Below are 18,516 nucleotides of genomic sequence, written 5' to 3' on the forward strand. Positions count from 1 at the left end.
TGGAATATTAATAAGTCAGAAATATCTATTTATATTGAAAAAACAAAATATATATTATTTTAATAAAATGTATTCAAAATTATGGAAAAATAGATGGAAAATACAATTTAAAAACATGTGCAAAAAACAAATTTATTATAATAAATATAGTGATAATTCAAGGATTTTAAAAGGAAGTAATAAGTTATAGTAAATAATTATAAATAGTAATCAATAAATAAACTATATTTTGCTAATTTTGCTATCGTCTCTTTAAATAAATAAACCATTTATTATCTACAATACTTAAATATAATTTAATTTATGTCAAACAAATTGTTAAACTTAACTATCATATCAATTTAAATAAACTAATTTTATATATAAATTCAAATACATTATATTTAAAATATACTATCACATTTTACTATTTTAATTAAAGTGCTCGAAATATTGCAAAATATTTTTATGTCAAATTAAATTTAATAAACTCTAAGTACGCTAAAAGTTATTTAAATTATTATACTTTATTTTAATTTTATACAAAACTAATTTAGATAATATAATTATCAATAAAAATTTAATAAAGTAAACATTTTATAAATAAAATATTTAAGTTTCTAAATTCAAATTATAATTTATAGAATATTAATAATATATTTGGATATTTAATTAACCATTTTTAATACTTTCACAACAATAAAACAATTTTATTATCAATACATTATAATTTTATTTTTTAATACGATATCATTATAACTTTATATTAAAGCGTCGCGCAGTCTATAAAATTGAATTAAACTGCAAATTATATGAAGTGTTGTAATTTACAACTTGTAAATAAAAAAATTACTTATTTTATCTAAAACTAGTTTTACTTTTAAATTGTTGTGAATTTTAAAATATTGTTAATTTAAATAATTTAAAATTTATAATAATTAATCAGGAAATTGAATATTGCTAAACTACAGTATTATTACTATAGACGTACTATACACGTATATACTAAAAATATTGTATATTTTACAATTTTATTCATAAAAATTGTATTTTTAAAATGTTTATTTAGAAACTATAAATCATTGCAAAATTTTCCAAATTTGTTTACAATGATTAAATTGTCATATATTGTCATTAATTAAGTTATTTACATAAATACAAGTTGATATGGACTGTGATGAAATAAATCTCATAAAATTTTCAATAAATAGAATTATTTGTCAAGATTTTTATATTGCTATAATTTATTTCTAATATTATCTTACTATTTTAATCATAATTTTAATGTTTCAAAATAAATTTATATTTGTTTTATTTTGTATTTAAGTTTTAGATAATTTTTAATTGCTATATTGAACTTAGAATTTATTTTTCATAATATTTAATTTTATACAAAATAATACATTTTTATTCATTTTTAAAAGAAAAACAAATGAGAAAATAATATAAACAAAATGTTATGATATTGACTGATAAGAAATATATTTAATTTGATCAATGAATGAAACGATTGATTAAATTTGTGTATAATATGTACAGTATATATACGTATCATCATTAGTATATATGTATTATTTAACTTGATTGATATTTTCAAGGTTATCTATAAAGTTACATATACTGTATATAGAGATATCAAAATATGCTGTCGATATTTCTAAAATATTTAATAAAATATGTGTTAAAATAATCAAAATATGTGAAAATATGTGCTTATTTTATTTTTTAAAAATCAATTTTAATACTTTAGTAGTATATTATTAAAAATTAATTTTGATACATTTTTGTTTTAAAATAACCATAATATAGTATATAAAATTAACTTTATTATTATAATATTAATGTTTTTAATCACACAGTGTCTAAATTACTCTCAAGTCGTTGTTTATAAACATTTTTTGCTAATTTAATAACTTTAAATAAAATGAATATTTTATACATTTAAAAAGTATATATTTTTTGTTAAAAGTACTATTTTTTATTGAAAAATATAATCATATCTGTTTGTGTTTTGAAAATTTGTCAAACGGTTCCTTATTATATGATAGATATCGATTACCTGGGTCAATATATTTAACCGCAATAAATACGTGTTTCACACATTCAAAAGTCTATATATATATATATATATATATATATATATATATATATATATATATATATATATATATATATACTGTATATACAAATAATGAGATTGAAACTTATATGTATACATCAGGTTTTTTGTTGAAAATTTAAATAAAATTTCTGAAATTGTAAATATTTACTATTAAACATTTAATCAATTTAATTAAGATAATTAATGGATATTTTGTTGATTTGTTAATTAATATATTAAAATATTTTGGAATATTTTGAAAATTCTTGAAATTCTTAAAAAATTATTAAAACATTGTCGATATGTTTAGAAGAAATTTAAATAATAAAATAGTTGATAAAAACAAGGATATACAGGTCATCATTAGGTTAAATGCTATAATTAGGGTTCAAATAACAAAATGTAATCAAAAGGTGAGTATTTCAAAGACAAATATTACATTAACGCTGTATTTCTCAAAAACCAGACCCATATTGACGTCAATCTTGTTTTTTAAAATATAAATCAAAATAATTTGTTATATATTTTTTGAGGGATTGCTTAAATGATTATAAATAAATTAATATATTGATAGCTTTGAAAGTTTAAAAAATTATTATAAACTATTTTTTTAAATTCTTGTCGTATGACATAATATATAACAATACTAATAGAGTATTCACGACTTTCAGACATGACTTTTACTGATGACTCGACTTATTATTGGTTATGCGTTTAATTTAATGAGTTTGGCTGTAAACCAATTTCAATAGACCTCAATAGTGTACAAAAATCACAAAAATTGAGTTTATCGGATAATTTAAAAAATAATTATATTATTAATAACTATATCTGATATATAATAATTTGTATCTCATTTTGAACGGAAGTATTTTTGATGTCTTTGCGCAATGATTTTGATGACAAAATCAATTTTTGACACATTTTTGACATATTTTAAGATTTTTTAAATTAAACAGATTTTTTTTTACAGAATCATATCTTAAAAAATGTGAGAAATATAAGCCACTATTTATACATAGTTAAAAAATACTTGTGTAATATTAGTACCGATAGTAAATTATCATTCATTTATATTTTTTATATTCTGATGACTACATAGTGTAGTACACACACGACATAAAAGTATTATCACTTTTACATCAATTGCTAAATAGGTTAACCAATTAAATGATTTAATTGATCTGAACTTTTCCTATAAGTTTTTATAACGCACACACATATACAACGAGAGAAAGAAAGAAGAGAGAGAGAGAGAGAGAGAGAGAGAGAGAGAGAGAGAAATGACATCCCAATCAGTCAATAAGTCCTTCATATGGACTTCAAACCGGAGTGTTTATTATTAGTCAGACACTCCTAGAGGACACTCTACTCTATAGCCAGTCATCCCCTTCTCCGATGTTCTCTCACTCCCAGTCTATATATATATATATATATATATAAACTGTATATATATTTAGGGTTCAATTCTTTTGATTGATATTTCAAATTGAGAACCTATTGAATGCTTACATTAAAGTTATATAAATATATCTGTTGTTCAAAAAGTTTTGGTATTCACTCTTATCAAGCCTTTGGCAAAACTATACATATATTTTGTGATAGAAAATGAAATTTTTAATTACAATAATTTGTTTATTTTTAATGATTGATTGGTTGAGAAGTCAAGAATTGCCACCGAGTGTACCACAAGTACCACAAATTAATACGGGTATGACTTAACTAATATAATAATAATTATAAATAAAGTGTTAAAAAATACAAAATATATCTACAGATTGTGGCCAAAATTCATCGTTCAAACGCTGTCTAACCCGATGTCCGCTTACTTGCAGTAATTACTTGAATCCACCTAAAGGTTGTGTACCTAACTGTGCCATTGGTTGTGAGTGTCATCAGGGGTTCATCAAAGTAGATAAGGGTCCGTACAGTCAATGTGTCCGACCCTTTGAGTGCGCCCTTTACGGCAAAAAGTCGTCGATATTTAGCAAGAAATTGCTTAACAAAAGTATTTGATGACCACTCAAATGCTTTTCAATATCTATCATATCATCATTTTTAATGTTTTTATTACTTAATTTACTGGATTTGCATTATTGTTAAAAATCATTTTTCATTATTTTAAATATTAATACTAAACATGTTTTGCTATCATTTGTCAACATTTTTATTGTTATGATTATTACTATTATTATAAACATTTTTTGTTAACAATCTTAATCTATAAGGTTTGATATGCATATACTGGTTATTAAATAACTTTATTTTTGATTGGTTTCATAATTTGTTATTTATGATTGTTCATTATTTATTCATAATAAGCAAGTTTTTTTAATAATTAAAATAAAAAACAGTTAATATATTATATCAATTATTGTGTTTTTTTTATTTAATTAAACTTAAGTAAATATAAATAACTTGTTTATACTTATAATAGACATGAACTTGAAAAGTTGTTTTTAACAAATATTAATAATTAGTTTTTAATATTACAACATCACATGCAATAAAAAAGAAATAAATCATTTGTAAAGTTTTAAATACTTATATTTATATATAATAAACTATAGTATTGTATAATTATATAAATCCATGTTTTTGTCAATTATCTTAGTTTTTATATATAAATTATTAATCATTTGATAAAAGTTAAGAGAGTCTTCATTTATATAAACGATTCAAATATTTTATTAGATAACCTTCAAGTTTTGTTACTAACGATTTTTTCATACAAAATATATTTAATAACAGAAAAAGGTTTATAATTAATATAAATTAAATTATTTGAAAATTTAATTCTTTTTTAGCATAAATAATAATTTAAAAAACTATTGACTTTAAAATAAATATATCATAATTGTCATAAATATATTGTTAAATAATATTTCGATTAGTATTTTTATCAGTAGTTTAATTAAAAAAATTAGCCATCAAATGATTAACTGTTATAAATAAATATATAATTTATTTATAATTTTTAAAGAAATAATTGATACTATATGTTTTTAACTTAATATTATTTTAAAATGGTTATAATTTAAATTATTAACACATTTTATTTTATTTTAGAGTTTTAATTATAAAAATTTGTTTCAATACTATTTTAATAAAATCACAAATAAAATCATTAATGTTTGAGCAAATAATGAAGTATTTGACATTCAGTGAGAAGTTTAATGTTAATTTAAAATAATTAATAATCTTAAAGTAAAAATTGTAAGGGTGTTAATTATTATAATTTTCGAAAATACTATTAAATATTCATCAAATTAAAAATTAATTAATTAATTAATCATTTTGTTGTGACATATAATGTCAATTCCAAAATTGATTTCAAATTCAGATATTAGTGATTTTTAATAATGTAAAAAAGTAATAAAATTAAAAAATTATTTACATAAATCAGTTTTCAATAATTCGAAGAAATTATTAATATTATTTAGTTTACTTTTTTAGTGATGTTTATTATATCTATTATAGCTTAAATAGTAATATTTGTATAAAATTTTCTAATTATATTAAATTAATGAGATTTTTGATATTATTTAATAAATTTTTAACTATAGAATATAAATTATCTAAATTTTCAGTTGTTTTTAATTTTATTAACTTAATTTGATAAATAAAAGTTTCATAAATTTATATTTTATGAATCAACTGAAAAAATTATTTAAATATTTGTTTCATTTGATTATTACAAATTTGATTATTATTTATGTTATTTATCACTAAATGACAAACATTGAAGAAAATAACAGAAAAACCCAAAACTCGTGGTTGTTATAAACAGTATACTAAGTATAGTCAATAGATTTAATATCACATGTTTTTTATTATAAGTGTTTTAAAGTTTAAACACTTACTTTCATTTGTAATTTATCATAATATTTATTGAAATGGAGTTCATATCTAATTAAATTAATTATTTTTTTATTTAATTTTGAGTTAGATTTTGATATAACATATTTAATAAATAAAATATAAATTAGAAATGTCTTTGGAATCAATTTAATTTATTATCTCTAAAATAATATTAGAGGAAAAAATTTAGACAGTTTTTAAGGCATTTATTATAATTTTGAAATATTTTACAAGTAATTCATTTATTGTAAAACATTTCTAGAAAATTCTATATAAAATATATTAGGATTTATAAATAGTATTATATTATAATATAATTTATTAATACAGTAGACTGAGTAGAGTATATGAAATATCATAATAATATATAAAAAGTTTATATTTATGAATATCATTTCGTACTCATTATGCACTCATTAAAGTAATATCTATTCTATATATTCTATACAATCCATTGATATTTTAAGCGCAAATTCATGATTATAATTGTAATTTAATATCAATTTTTAATGTTATATAATTAGTTAAATACGATAAAAGAGAGTCAAATTGCAATTAAAAGATTTGTTTTTAATTAAATTGATTTTATTATATTATAACGGTTAGTAAAAAAATTTCCGAATAAATAAATTATATTTATTAATGACTACACAAATATTTATAAATATTATTCTAAAATACAAATAATATATTATATTATAATATTTAAAAACATTTAATTTAATGTATTTTAGATTTAATAAATATGTTTAGTTTGTAGTAACTTTGGTAAAACAATAATTATTTCAAAAAAATAGTTTTGATAATATAATTACAACTTAAAAATTAAAATAAATCAAAATTATAATATACGAAAATTATATATTCTTTAGATTTTTAATTGATTTCACTAAAGTTAATAGTTTTTATTATATTAAATTAATTTTTAATTATTTATAATTTTATTGATAAAATAAATTTGGTTATTCACATATTAGATTATTTTTAATTTTTATAATAATTTTTTTAAATGTAAATTGTATGCAATAAATTGATCTCATATAATGTTAAGATAAACTTTTGAATTTGAAAAATGTAACTTAAAATTGCACCACATTTACAATATTTGTTATACTTTTTAAATATATTTAAATATATTTAAAACTATTAAAATTTGATTGTTTAACCAAATGATAATTAATATAATTTTTAATATTTAGTATAAGTGGCCTATAGTTTGTTGAAAACAATATTATTTTTATTAATAATCAATGATTAGTATTAAAGTACATATTATTTGTAATAATGTATTAATACTTTATATGATTGATGTGTAACAGTGTTTATGTGTGAGTCATGTATTGAACGCACTCTCAGTGTTTGTGTTGAGAGTGAAAACAAGTGACAAATGTTTTGTCCGCAAAACACAAGACATTGGACTCATTGTTGTGATGACTGCATGTAATTACAAGACAACTATAACAGTCATAGACATAGTGTTTGACCAATCATTTGGTCCAACCATTTATTAGTATACATGCGGTACACATGTTATGTCTGGGCTTATGATCGATACGGCGGTCAACAAGAAGTCAGCAGCCATTGTGCCAAACATTGATTGTCAGACACAAGACATTAAGTCAGACAATAACAATACAATGTCGAGCTATCTCTACGACAACATCGATGGACAACCACTTGCTTTCCATAGAGTCCACAGTTTCGAGATTTTGTATCAAAAGAAGAAAAAAAAGGCAAAGTTTGTCGATAAGTATGTGATGGGAGATGTAGTCGGAGAGGGCTCGTACTCGAAGGTCAAAGAGTGTCTCGACTCACACACACTCGAGAGGATGGCAGCGAAGATCATGAAAAAGAGGAGACTCAGGAAAATACCGAACGGCGAACAAAATGTCCAAAGGTTTGTATTGATTGAAGAGTTGTCTTTGACAACACTTGACAACAAGTGATGCATTACTACCACTAATGGTATTCATATCACATATTTTTAAACAATTTCTCATTGTCTTCACTATCAATAATTTATATTATTTTTTTTAATTAAGTCAATTATAATGCAATATATGGTAACAATAAACAGAAAAGTTGTCTGAGAGAGAGGGATACACATTGAGGGGACAGTTAGTCACTCAGACATTGGTATTGATTTACTGTCAGCTGTTGTGTTCAATGACAGCACTTATTATTATTGCATGTAATTGTAAAGGGGTTTGATATTTATGGGGAAAGTTAGATTTATAGCTATGAATAAGTATTGTAAAATTACTATCCATTCAATTGCCATCAATTATTGTCTCAAAAATTAGGTATTAATGGTATATGAATTGCAATGAATACAATATAATATAACTCAATAAATGTAAATATATGTAAAGTTTTTAGTTTTGTACAAATAATTGTTGAAATTGTAGTGATATTGTACACTAAATTAGTTAAATTGAATCGTTTTTATAGCAATGTGATTACAGGTAATTTATTTTATAAAAATACAACTAAGAGGTTAGTATATATATATATATATATAATATATTAGTTTTCTATAAATAAAATAAATGACAATCAATGTTTGACACTATGCATGAAATGTATACTAATGTTAAATATATGATATTAAGTTTAATAACTTGAATTAGTCTATTATATATTTTTTAGTGAAATATACTGGAGATATATTGATATATTGAATATAAAATTAAGATTACTGTAAACGTTGTATATATTAACTAATGTTTTATATAAAATACATTTACAGAGAGATTAAATTGTTGCGACGTTTGGACCACAAGAATGTAATCCGATTGCATAAAGTGATATACAATGAGCCGAAAGGGAAGCTCTATATGATAATGGAGTATTGTGTGGCCGTTCTTCAAGAACTACTCGACTCAGTTGCCGATAAAAAGTTGCCTATATTTCAGTCACACGACTACTTCTGCCAATTAGTCTCCGGTCTTGAATACCTCCACAGTCAGGGAATTATACATAAAGATATAAAACCGGGTAATCTATTGCTGACAAATGCCGGTGTAGTCAAAATTACAGACTTAGGTGTCTCTGAAATGTTGGACACCTTTCAACAAAGTGATAAGTGTTACCTGAGTCAGGGATCGCCCGCTTTTCAACCGCCTGAGATTGCCGACGGAAACGAATATTTTTCAGGCTTTAAAGTGGATATCTGGTCATCGGGTGTTACTTTGTATAACTTAACAACCGGTAAATATCCCTTTGAAGGCGACAACATATATCGGTTGTTTGAGAACATCAGTAAATGTGAGCTAACCATCCCATCAGATATGGATGAACTACTGCAGTCACTTATCTGTGGTATGCTTAAGAAGTCACCCGATGAACGTTTTTCAATTGAAGACATTAAATATCATGATTGGGTTAAGAAAAAGCATCCGCGCATATGTCCGGCCGTCCAAATACCTCAAAAACAAGGCGGACAGGAATTTCGTTCAATGTCTGTACTGCCATTTCTATGTGATTTGCATCGACCTAATTGTGATATGAATGCAACTGACCGTCAATTGATGTCAAGTGATTCGCAATTAGATATAGATCAACACATAGATACGTGTGAGACCACTATCAGAAACGCCCGTTCCTCTGTACGGTCTCACCGTCGCGTAACGCACATGAATAGACTCTTTAAATGCTTAGGTTTTAATCGATGCCAACAGTCCTGACCATTGATCACCCGTTCATCTAATTTGTTGTCGTGTCTAATGTGAACTCATTTGTGACTTAATGGATATTTAAAATAATTTTAATTACAATTGTAACTAATTGAATGCAATATTACCGTAATAGATTTATTATTAATGATTATATTGTAATAACATTATAAATATTTATATTTATGTATTTAATAGTTATATAAATATTACGATCAATATTATATTTAACAAGTTAGTGCATGTTAAAATTTATAAAAATTACTAATTAATTAAAAAATTAAAAGGCAATTGTGTTATATGTAAATTGCTGTAAAATGTTGTGTATTTTAAATTATATAAAAATATCATAGATTATCATTTTGATATATAATGAATTAATTATAATTATTTTTACATTTGTTATTATATTGCATAACGAGTTTAATTAAAACATTTATAGACAAAATGCTCAGATGTTTATAGATATTATAATTTCAATAAAATCAAATTATTGTATAATATATGTATATATATTTAATTTAATACATCGTCTTGTGGTATATAATTAAATTGTTTGTTATATCTTTTAATTTATTTTACTTTAAAAAATTATAGTTATTATAATAAATTTATTAATTTAATATAATATAATTTATTTTAATATTTTTATAAAAATAACCAAATATAACATAATATAATTTATATAATATAATAATATATATTTAAAAATATTTGATTTCTTTATCATGACTACAGTCTAATACTCTATTAGTAATACTGTTAATAAAATGTAAGTTATATACAGGTACTGTATATATATATATTCATTGACATAGCAGTGTTGGCAGAGACAAAGTGTTTGTATAATACAAAGTATAATATATGGCCAATTTTGCATACAAACCAAATTTGTATAAACACTTAGTATTTATATAAGCAAAGTAAGCCATGTTTATAATAAATATAGATTTAATATTAATTTTTTATTGAATTTCATTTTATTGTGACAACGATTATTATACAACAATGCATTTTCTAGCAATTATATTTTTACTAATTTTTAAAAATAAATTTTTCAACATTAGTTTGTTGTTGTTTAGAAATTGTATACAAGCAGTACATTGTATTACATTTTATACATTCAAAATTCAAAACCTTGTATTTTTTCAACCCTGCATTATAGACATTAATATATTAATTGAGGTAAAAAGTTTTTAAGCTCTTTATACAGATTATGATAAATTTGTTGTCCCGGATATTATTATATTTATTTTTAGTCCTTATTTATCATTCAACATTCAAAATATTTAAATTAATCATTTTTGTTGAAAATATTCATTTTTTAAAGGTATTGTAAATATGTATCTAAATATTGTGATATTTGTAATTATATTGATTAATGTAAATCAATATAATTGTCTTCATATGAATATGAATATAACAATTTGGGAAAATACTGATCACCATAATAGCGATAGTTCACTAACTATAAGATTGATGAATGCATTACAAGAGACAGGTTTGTCTGCATTGCCATTACCCATGTGTTCAATGGTTGGATGCGCTACTAATATAAGACAATGTGTTGGACACGGAGGTACTGAAATCGTTAACAAAATATCGGTAAACAATTATACTGAGGCGTACTTCAAAAGTTTATACATCAATGACAAGACATTTGTGTCAATCAATTGCAACCGACAATTGAGTCCCTGTTGTTTCCGTAAGTTATAATATAAAAATATTTTTTAGTCATAAATTATTTTAAATACAATCTTATATCATGTTATATCATATTTTTACTGTATTATAGATATATTTATTTAAAATTTTGATTTATGAATATTTGTATTGATTTTGGTATTACTTTTTTTTAAAAAAAGGAGACAAATCTTTGCAAAACAGTTTATCAAAGAAATCAATTTTGTCGTCATTGCCATTGATATCATCATTTCCATCACTTCCACGTTTGCCAAACCTATCATTTATAAGAACTCATCCCATATTAATTCAATTGACATCACTATTGCCAAACATCCCACCCATGACTATATACATCCTATCAAATATATGTTTTGGTATCATTGGAGGCGCGGCTGAGTTTAGTTGTAATCAAAAACAATTAGAGTAAACTTATTTTTTTAAAAATATTTTTTAATAAAATAAAATTATCACAATTTATTATTTTTAATTATAAATTATAATTAATATGAAAGCGCGCAAATTGATTATTATAAATATAATTACTTGTATTACAATAAATTTATTTATCATTGTAAGATAATAAAATAGTTAACAATTAAAATGTTTATAACTAACGTGGTAAAACATTAGTCAATATTATTTTAAATTTATGTATTTTCATTGTAACATAATTAGTCACCGATTAGATCCTAAATAGTTGGCAAAAATGAGTTTCTTTGACAACAAAAATAAAACTATTTTGATATTTAGTTCAATAGTTTGGATATTCTGTGTCATCGTATATATAATAAAAGTGATAATCAAATATTTTGACACAAAGACGCCGATTGAGGTGATGTCCAAAGGAGTCCGCACTGACACTGTTATTAACGAACAGATTAACAGATATGAGTGTCAATTATTCTTCAGCGGTGCCACCGATGGCTTTAACACCAGCGATGCAATCATTGCAGTCGAATTGATTCACATAAAGAAAAGACAAAAAGTAAAATTGGCAAAACTTGACATTAATTTACAAAACAAAACAAATATTATTAAAAGTGATTGTAAAACAAGTATTATAGGATTGTTTGTCATTCTTCGACATTCGCCGTTACCAATGATTACCAAAATTAGAGCCATTCATAACAGTTCCAAAAGTTCGATATATTCTTAAACCTATTTATCAATAATTAATTTAATATAATTTAAAATTAATATTTGCATTAAAAATAGATTCAAAAATATTCTTCGATGGCTTTGAAATCAATAATCAGATGACAGGTGAGCGAACATTCTTTGCCGTCGAAAGCTATATTGAAAGCACTGATTTGGATAATGCAATCGTTCATAACGTAAAGCCAACAAAACTAACATTTTTCTCCAAACAAACCATTTTTCCCGATTTTATTATTATTGATTACGAGTCATATGGGGAACCTATTAATGTATTGGTTGATAGTCCCGATGAGATCCATGCCGTCAAACTTGAACCAAAAATCAATTGGTTTGAATCATTAGTTTTCGGCATATTTCTCATACAAGTAAACATAACAATTATGGTCACACTATTGACACATTTTGTTGGCGATAAAAGAGATCTACAAACCGGGCATTTTGTGATAACAATTTTAGTGTCCAGTCTATTGGCATTCATTATCACCCAAATCACAGCCTTTGCCTATAGGTTTGGTTTAAAACCTCATTACAACTTACACTGTAGTCCTTTGAAACAACAGCTCAACAAATCGTCAGTTTTGTGGCAAATATTTCGTTATTCGTATTTAGGATTTTATATTATTGTCTCATTAAGTCTATCTGTTTTTGACATTTATTATTCGCCACACAATTTTAAGATACAAATGCTTGGATCCTCTGATGATTACATGACTGAAGTATTGTCTTTATTGTTGCTTCTTGTCTTCAATGTAATTGTCATTTATTTAATATGGATACCAATATTTAGTGTCATTAGATTTATCTATCGATTGTCGGCATTAAGTCGAGCAAAATCTAAATCTAATGAATCTATTGAAGACTACGAAACAAACATGAAATCTATTAAAGAAGAGAAATCTGAAAAGTTTGAAAAGTCTGAAAAGTCTGAAAAATGGGAAAAGAAGTGTCAGTCACCAAATGAAACCAGAAGTCGTTTGGAGGACAACATCACTGATGACAGCTATTCAAAGCAAAAGACACTCAACACCGGCAGTATTATCGTAAAGCCCACCAAATCAGTCGGTTATATTGATCCCGAAGTCTTCAAACTTACTCAAAGTAAAATTGATGCCACAGATGGACATAAAGATCTTCGTAGAAATAGTGGTAATAACCAAAAGAAAAATTAAATAAAATAATAGTTTGTTTATTAATTTGTTTTATTAAATACAATTATATTCTAATAAAAAATATCAATAATTTTTAGTTGTATTATATATTTTTATTTGTTTGTAATTTTCTTCTAATTTTCTAATAACTTGTAAATAAAATATTAATGATTTTTTAAACGAAATCAACGATTCAGTAAATGAAAAATTGTTTATTACAACTCACATAAAAAACTAATGGTATGTCTCTATTATATGTTTTAATTAAAAATGACATTCAAATGAGCAAAAGTGAAACCACAGCTCAAGTACATCAGCTTCAGATACAACTCATGATATGCTAGTATTGACGCTACAAATGGCAACAAATGGGAGGAAAACTTTATGAAATTCAATGTATTATTCATTTTATTTCATTTATATAAAAGCACTCACTTTTCACTCTGAAATAATATCCATTAAAAACAAGTCATTTAAGTATATAAGAAAACCTCATAATTATGATATCTCTTAAATAAAATAAAATACTCGTTTCGTTAAACTACTGACACAACACTATTTAGATTAGTTGTTTGGATAATAAGTGAAAACTATTTTTTTATACAATGAAGCTTTCAATTAGACTTTTTGTGCTGATTTTGCTTATAATAGGTGAGAATAGTTTTAATAGTTTGTAATTTATTGATAATTTAACTAAATTTATTATATCATAATTAAATCAAAGGCATTAATGCATTGACTGATGATTTTGATTTGTTCAGTCAATGTGATCGCACCATCAGCTCTGGTGTGGCCACATGTCTGCAGTACTTCTCTCCCATCAAATTTGTTACCGATTTCTTGATCGGTAATAAAGAGTCGCTTTGTTGGTATGTTTTATTAAATATTTTTTTATATGCTTATTATATTATATATATTTATTATAAAATGAAATTTTTAAATTATTAACTTCAATAATGTTCGGTATACTGTATGATATATCAGATTTAAATGTTATATTAAACTGATTCTACTTAAGCTTTGTTTATAAAAGCAATTACTTTTTAAATATTCAAATATAAATTACATTAAATTACAAAATTAAAGTACAATAAACATGAAATATTATGCGAATATTCAACTGAAACGTATAACATTGAAGTTTTAGTCATTGAAAATTATAGTCAATTAAAGTTGTTTGAGTTTAAAAAGTTAGATAACAAATAATATTATATAGATATTGTTAGTATAATACAGTAATAACTACTGTATAATCTTATATGTATTATCCAAATACATAAACTTAAATTAAAACAAGTTATTCCTTACTTTTATTTGTTTTATTCTATGTTTGTTGTAATATATTGTATGTTAATGTTTTAAAGTATATTTTTTTATTAAAACATATTATAAATTTATATTAATAGTTAGTAATTATAGTTTATAATATTGTATTTATATTATCTTAAATTTCAATTTATAATTTTTTTAAAAAGTACTCATTTTAGACACACCGCTTGTATTGAAGGTGTGAGAGATGCGGCCAAAGTGGCCAAAGCCGCCAATTTATGTCCGGACTCGATATCTGATGAACTAATCTCAACATTGACTGATTCAACAGTAAACACTTATATAAGACATTCATGTAAAGGATTTAATGCTGGAAAATGTGTTATGGATTCAGTGGGTGATGTCGTCAATACTATTCAAGGATTTTTTACACCACAAACATCACAACAAAAACCAGTTGTACCACAAATCCTACAAACTGTTCCCCAATTGTTTAATACAAACGGTGGACAACAAAACATATACATCAGTGACATACCATACCAGACAAACAATGTTAAGCAACCAAAAGTTAATAGCAATTCTGAGTTTATATTGAATCCGTTCAGAGAGATCTTCAATCCCAATCCTAATCCCAATCCCAAACCAATTGAATCTCTTCCCAAACCAACGGAAAATCCTTTAATTAATTATTCTGTTCGTGATCTTTATAACCGTCAATATATATCGGAGGCGTCCGATATTAAACCCATTACTCAAGAAGTTAATAAAACTAATTCATCTATTAATGGTCCGATGAGTACATTAATTAGTGGTTTGTTTAATCCCATACAACAAGATTTAACCAAATCGTTAGCAAATAATAAAAATCCATCGATTCTAGACTCTATTGGAAATATATTTAATAATAATAATAAACAAAATAATTCAAATGATTATGATTTGACACCATTTTTGTCTAATATCTTCTCGGATTTTAATGACACCAACAATGCAACTGTTGTTAAAGATATAAACGATTTTTAATAAATATTTATTCACTTAAATATATTTGTATTAATATGTAATAAAATATATCAAAATTAACATTTAAAAAATTGTATTTAAGTTACACAATAATAGATTTAACATTTGCAATTTAAATTACATATATAAATTGTGAGTTTTAAACAATTAAATTTAACATATAATAATAATATTATATTGTATTATATTAATATACAGTATTGTTAAATAGTAAAAATTTGTACATTCATTATATAAATTATATAATATTAATTTAAATAACAAACTATAAATGCTTATAATTACAAACACTATATTTAAATTATATTAAGATTTGATAAATACAGTACAATGAAACAGTTATGAGTTACCGGTAAAACACAAAATGATAAAACAATGATATAAGAAAATAACTGATAATTATTTGGTCACCAATTGGACGGTATTTGGGTGTTGGTCTTTGTAGTGACGGACGAGTGATTTCTTCCATAAGTAGCTCCTAAAGCATACTTTGCATTGATAGCGATCACCTAATTTGAACTCTTCGGTAATCAATGGCGACCCCACTTGTGGTCGACGTCCCTGAAGACCTGTCTTTTCCGGTTTAGTTATAAATACTCTTTTTATGGGATTATTCATCAAATATTTTTTGCTGTCATCAATCTTGTCTTCAGTTGTAAACTCTTTGATTGCTGTAAATTGATTGAAGTCTTTCTGAAAATCCATTGATTCATATAATGATTTGTCGTCATCTGAGTCTTGATAGTCACTTTGACAATCACTTTGACTATTAATTTGTTGACTTGGACTCAGATGAGTGCTAAATCAATATTAAACAATTGATAATTATTTGATTTATTTAATGTATTGATATACCTGTCATCGATAAACAATAATTGAATGTCTTTAAGACCATTAATGGCCAAAACTTTTGATGCCTCTAGAAATTCTGAGACCCGAGACTCGGCCACCGAAACGACTCCGTTATAAATAAATGTAATAATTGCAGACAACTCATTGAAGGACACTGAGTATGGCATTGTGATGACTAGTTCCTCATCGGGTGGTAACTCACGAATACGATTTGCATGATAACAGTTGAAGGCGGCCTCAAAGCACCGGGAGATGACTGATAACAGACTTTGATGGCAATGACAGTACTGACCATTAATGCATTCGAGTCTCACATCACAAGAATCAGGATTTTCAACAGCTTTTGACCAAATTATGGCAAATTGAGGATCAATTTCCTCTCTGTAAAAGGTGTACACGTCCTCCGTGTCCATAGTCTACATAAGCGCTTAATGTGTCAAACATTTGCTACTTTAATGCAGTTCTTACTAAATGTTAAGTTATTTATTATTGACTATTATTTCTAAGGAATCATAACTTTTCAATTGAACCAAATTTTTCTGTAAAACTATTTATTTTTAAATCAAATCTTTATTTTATTTGATGTAAAAAATCCTAATTCAAATATTATGTCAAATAATAAAAATATTTTTTGAAACAAATTTCTTTTTTTTTGTCAGTAAAGTTAATATCGACATAAAAGCGTCAATTGTTCACAAATTTTGAGCTAAAATATAACTTTTACCAATTGATAAAATACATTACATTATTTTAAAGATTTAGCGATTATCTTAATATTAAAACTTATCTTAAAAATATTTATTGAAAGAAAAAAACATAATAAAAATTTATTTATTTAATATAGGTTTGAAAAAAATTCCAAAAGAGTTAACAATTAAAATTCCTCCATTTTTTCAGAAAAATATTTAAAAAAGTTTTTATATTTCATTACATTAGAAAAAGATATTACAGTTAAGATAGTTTAAACACAAAAAAATTAACATATCTTTATAAGATTTGAAAAATATGAAAATTAAGATTATATAAGTATCTGTTAATTATATACTTTGGACAAACAATAAAATAAGATGAGAGTAATTAAATAATAATTAGTTAATAAAATGATTAGTGTTGGATAGATGACACAACATTTAAATAATTATTTATAATTTATTTGACCAGGATGAGATTCTCATTGAACCCTAAGTACAGTATGTATATAACAAATAAATTTTGATCAAGGTTATTTCTATAATATCTAAATAATAATAGTTTTCTGATAATAGTTTTCAAATAATTATGATTATATAAAAACTAAAATACTTAATTTTATGTTAGAATTTCAATTATTTTTATAGTTTATTTAAATCTAAAAAGTCCAAACCTATAGTATAATTTGGTGACCATGCTTTATTATTTAACATTTATTATGCTATATAAGTAGCTATTTAATATTATATAATTATTGTATAATTTAAATTAATAGTTGTATTATATTGTAAGTTTTTATAAAACTTATTAGTAATGAAAAATAATTGTTGTAAATAAAACTAATACTTTAAATTTGAAAAATATATTTTATTTATTGCTAGTATTAACAATTTGATATATACAATGTAAATTATTATTTACAAAATAGTTTAAATTATAACTATAATTATCATTACTATTGACTATTATTGATTGAAAATCTGTTTAATGTCTTGTTTAATGTTTTAATTTTTCAAATCCTATATAATACTTATTAAAATGTTAAAACAATGTTATGAATTGAATTTGATAA

General features: G+C 23.6%; 5 protein-coding genes across 5 annotated transcripts; 4 read left to right on the top strand and 1 right to left on the bottom strand.

Annotated features, from left to right (window-relative positions):
- Positions 1–3,544: 3,544 nt before the first annotated feature.
- LOC128959920 (venom peptide SjAPI-like) lies at positions 3,545–4,459 on the top strand. The gene is made up of 2 exons (XM_054305954.1): positions 3,545–3,791; positions 3,858–4,459. The coding sequence occupies exons 1-2, from the start codon at positions 3,689–3,691 to the stop codon at positions 4,094–4,096; spliced, it is 342 nt and encodes a 113-aa protein (XP_054161929.1). The 5' UTR covers positions 3,545–3,688; the 3' UTR covers positions 4,097–4,459.
- A 2,795-nt stretch (positions 4,460–7,254) lies between these two features.
- LOC128960651 (serine/threonine-protein kinase stk11-like) lies at positions 7,255–9,763 on the top strand. Its single transcript, XM_054306783.1, has 2 exons — positions 7,255–7,838; positions 8,691–9,763. The coding sequence occupies exons 1-2, from the start codon at positions 7,474–7,476 to the stop codon at positions 9,625–9,627; spliced, it is 1,302 nt and encodes a 433-aa protein (XP_054162758.1). The 5' UTR covers positions 7,255–7,473; the 3' UTR covers positions 9,628–9,763.
- Positions 9,764–12,018: 2,255 nt separating this feature from the next.
- On the top strand, positions 12,019–13,628 carry LOC128960351 (uncharacterized). Its single transcript, XM_054306422.1, has 2 exons — positions 12,019–12,440; positions 12,517–13,628. Exons 1-2 carry the CDS (start codon positions 12,137–12,139, stop codon positions 13,626–13,628), a joined length of 1,416 nt encoding a protein of 471 aa, XP_054162397.1. The 5' UTR covers positions 12,019–12,136.
- Positions 13,629–14,063: 435 nt separating this feature from the next.
- On the top strand, positions 14,064–15,913 carry LOC128959909 (uncharacterized). Its single transcript, XM_054305944.1, has 3 exons — positions 14,064–14,258; positions 14,332–14,476; positions 15,083–15,913. Exons 1-3 carry the CDS (start codon positions 14,213–14,215, stop codon positions 15,900–15,902), a joined length of 1,011 nt encoding a protein of 336 aa, XP_054161919.1. The 5' UTR covers positions 14,064–14,212; the 3' UTR covers positions 15,903–15,913.
- A 342-nt stretch (positions 15,914–16,255) lies between these two features.
- LOC128959951 (uncharacterized) lies at positions 16,256–17,233 on the bottom strand. The gene is made up of 2 exons (XM_054305991.1): positions 16,758–17,233; positions 16,256–16,701 (listed from the first exon to the last, which is right to left on the bottom strand). The coding sequence occupies exons 1-2, from the start codon at positions 17,165–17,167 to the stop codon at positions 16,302–16,304; spliced, it is 810 nt and encodes a 269-aa protein (XP_054161966.1). The 5' UTR covers positions 17,168–17,233; the 3' UTR covers positions 16,256–16,301.
- Between the last annotated feature and the right edge of the window lie 1,283 nt (positions 17,234–18,516).

This window comes from Oppia nitens, unplaced genomic scaffold (assembly GCF_028296485.1).
Source record: "Oppia nitens isolate AA-2021 unplaced genomic scaffold, nextdenovo-longstitch-racon4-pilon3 scaffold4_pilon_pilon_pilon, whole genome shotgun sequence".
Classification (NCBI taxonomy): Eukaryota; Metazoa; Arthropoda; class Arachnida; order Sarcoptiformes; family Oppiidae; genus Oppia; species Oppia nitens.

Excerpts from the sequence above, each read along its gene's own strand:
- LOC128959920 (XM_054305954.1), top strand. The coding sequence starts at position 3,689 with ATGAAATTTTTAATTACAATAATTTGTTTATTTTTAATGATTGATTGG. Across the intron at positions 3,792-3,857 it reads AGTACCACAAATTAATACGG|ATTGTGGCCAAAATTCATCG; the intron begins GTATGACTTAAC and ends ATATATCTACAG.
- LOC128960651 (XM_054306783.1), top strand. The coding sequence starts at position 7,474 with ATGTCTGGGCTTATGATCGATACGGCGGTCAACAAGAAGTCAGCAGCC. Across the intron at positions 7,839-8,690 it reads GGCGAACAAAATGTCCAAAG|AGAGATTAAATTGTTGCGAC; the intron begins GTTTGTATTGAT and ends ATACATTTACAG.
- LOC128960351 (XM_054306422.1), top strand. The coding sequence starts at position 12,137 with ATGTCCAAAGGAGTCCGCACTGACACTGTTATTAACGAACAGATTAAC. Across the intron at positions 12,441-12,516 it reads CATTCATAACAGTTCCAAAA|ATTCAAAAATATTCTTCGAT; the intron begins GTTCGATATATT and ends CATTAAAAATAG.
- LOC128959909 (XM_054305944.1), top strand. The coding sequence starts at position 14,213 with ATGAAGCTTTCAATTAGACTTTTTGTGCTGATTTTGCTTATAATAG. Across the intron at positions 14,259-14,331 it reads GCTGATTTTGCTTATAATAG|GCATTAATGCATTGACTGAT; the intron begins GTGAGAATAGTT and ends ATTAAATCAAAG. Across the intron at positions 14,477-15,082 it reads AATAAAGAGTCGCTTTGTTG|TACTCATTTTAGACACACCG; the intron begins GTATGTTTTATT and ends TTTTTTAAAAAG.
- LOC128959951 (XM_054305991.1), bottom strand. The coding sequence starts at position 17,167 with ATGGACACGGAGGACGTGTACACCTTTTACAGAGAGGAAATTGATCCT. Across the intron at positions 16,702-16,757 it reads TTATTGTTTATCGATGACAG|CACTCATCTGAGTCCAAGTC; the intron begins GTATATCAATAC and ends ATATTGATTTAG.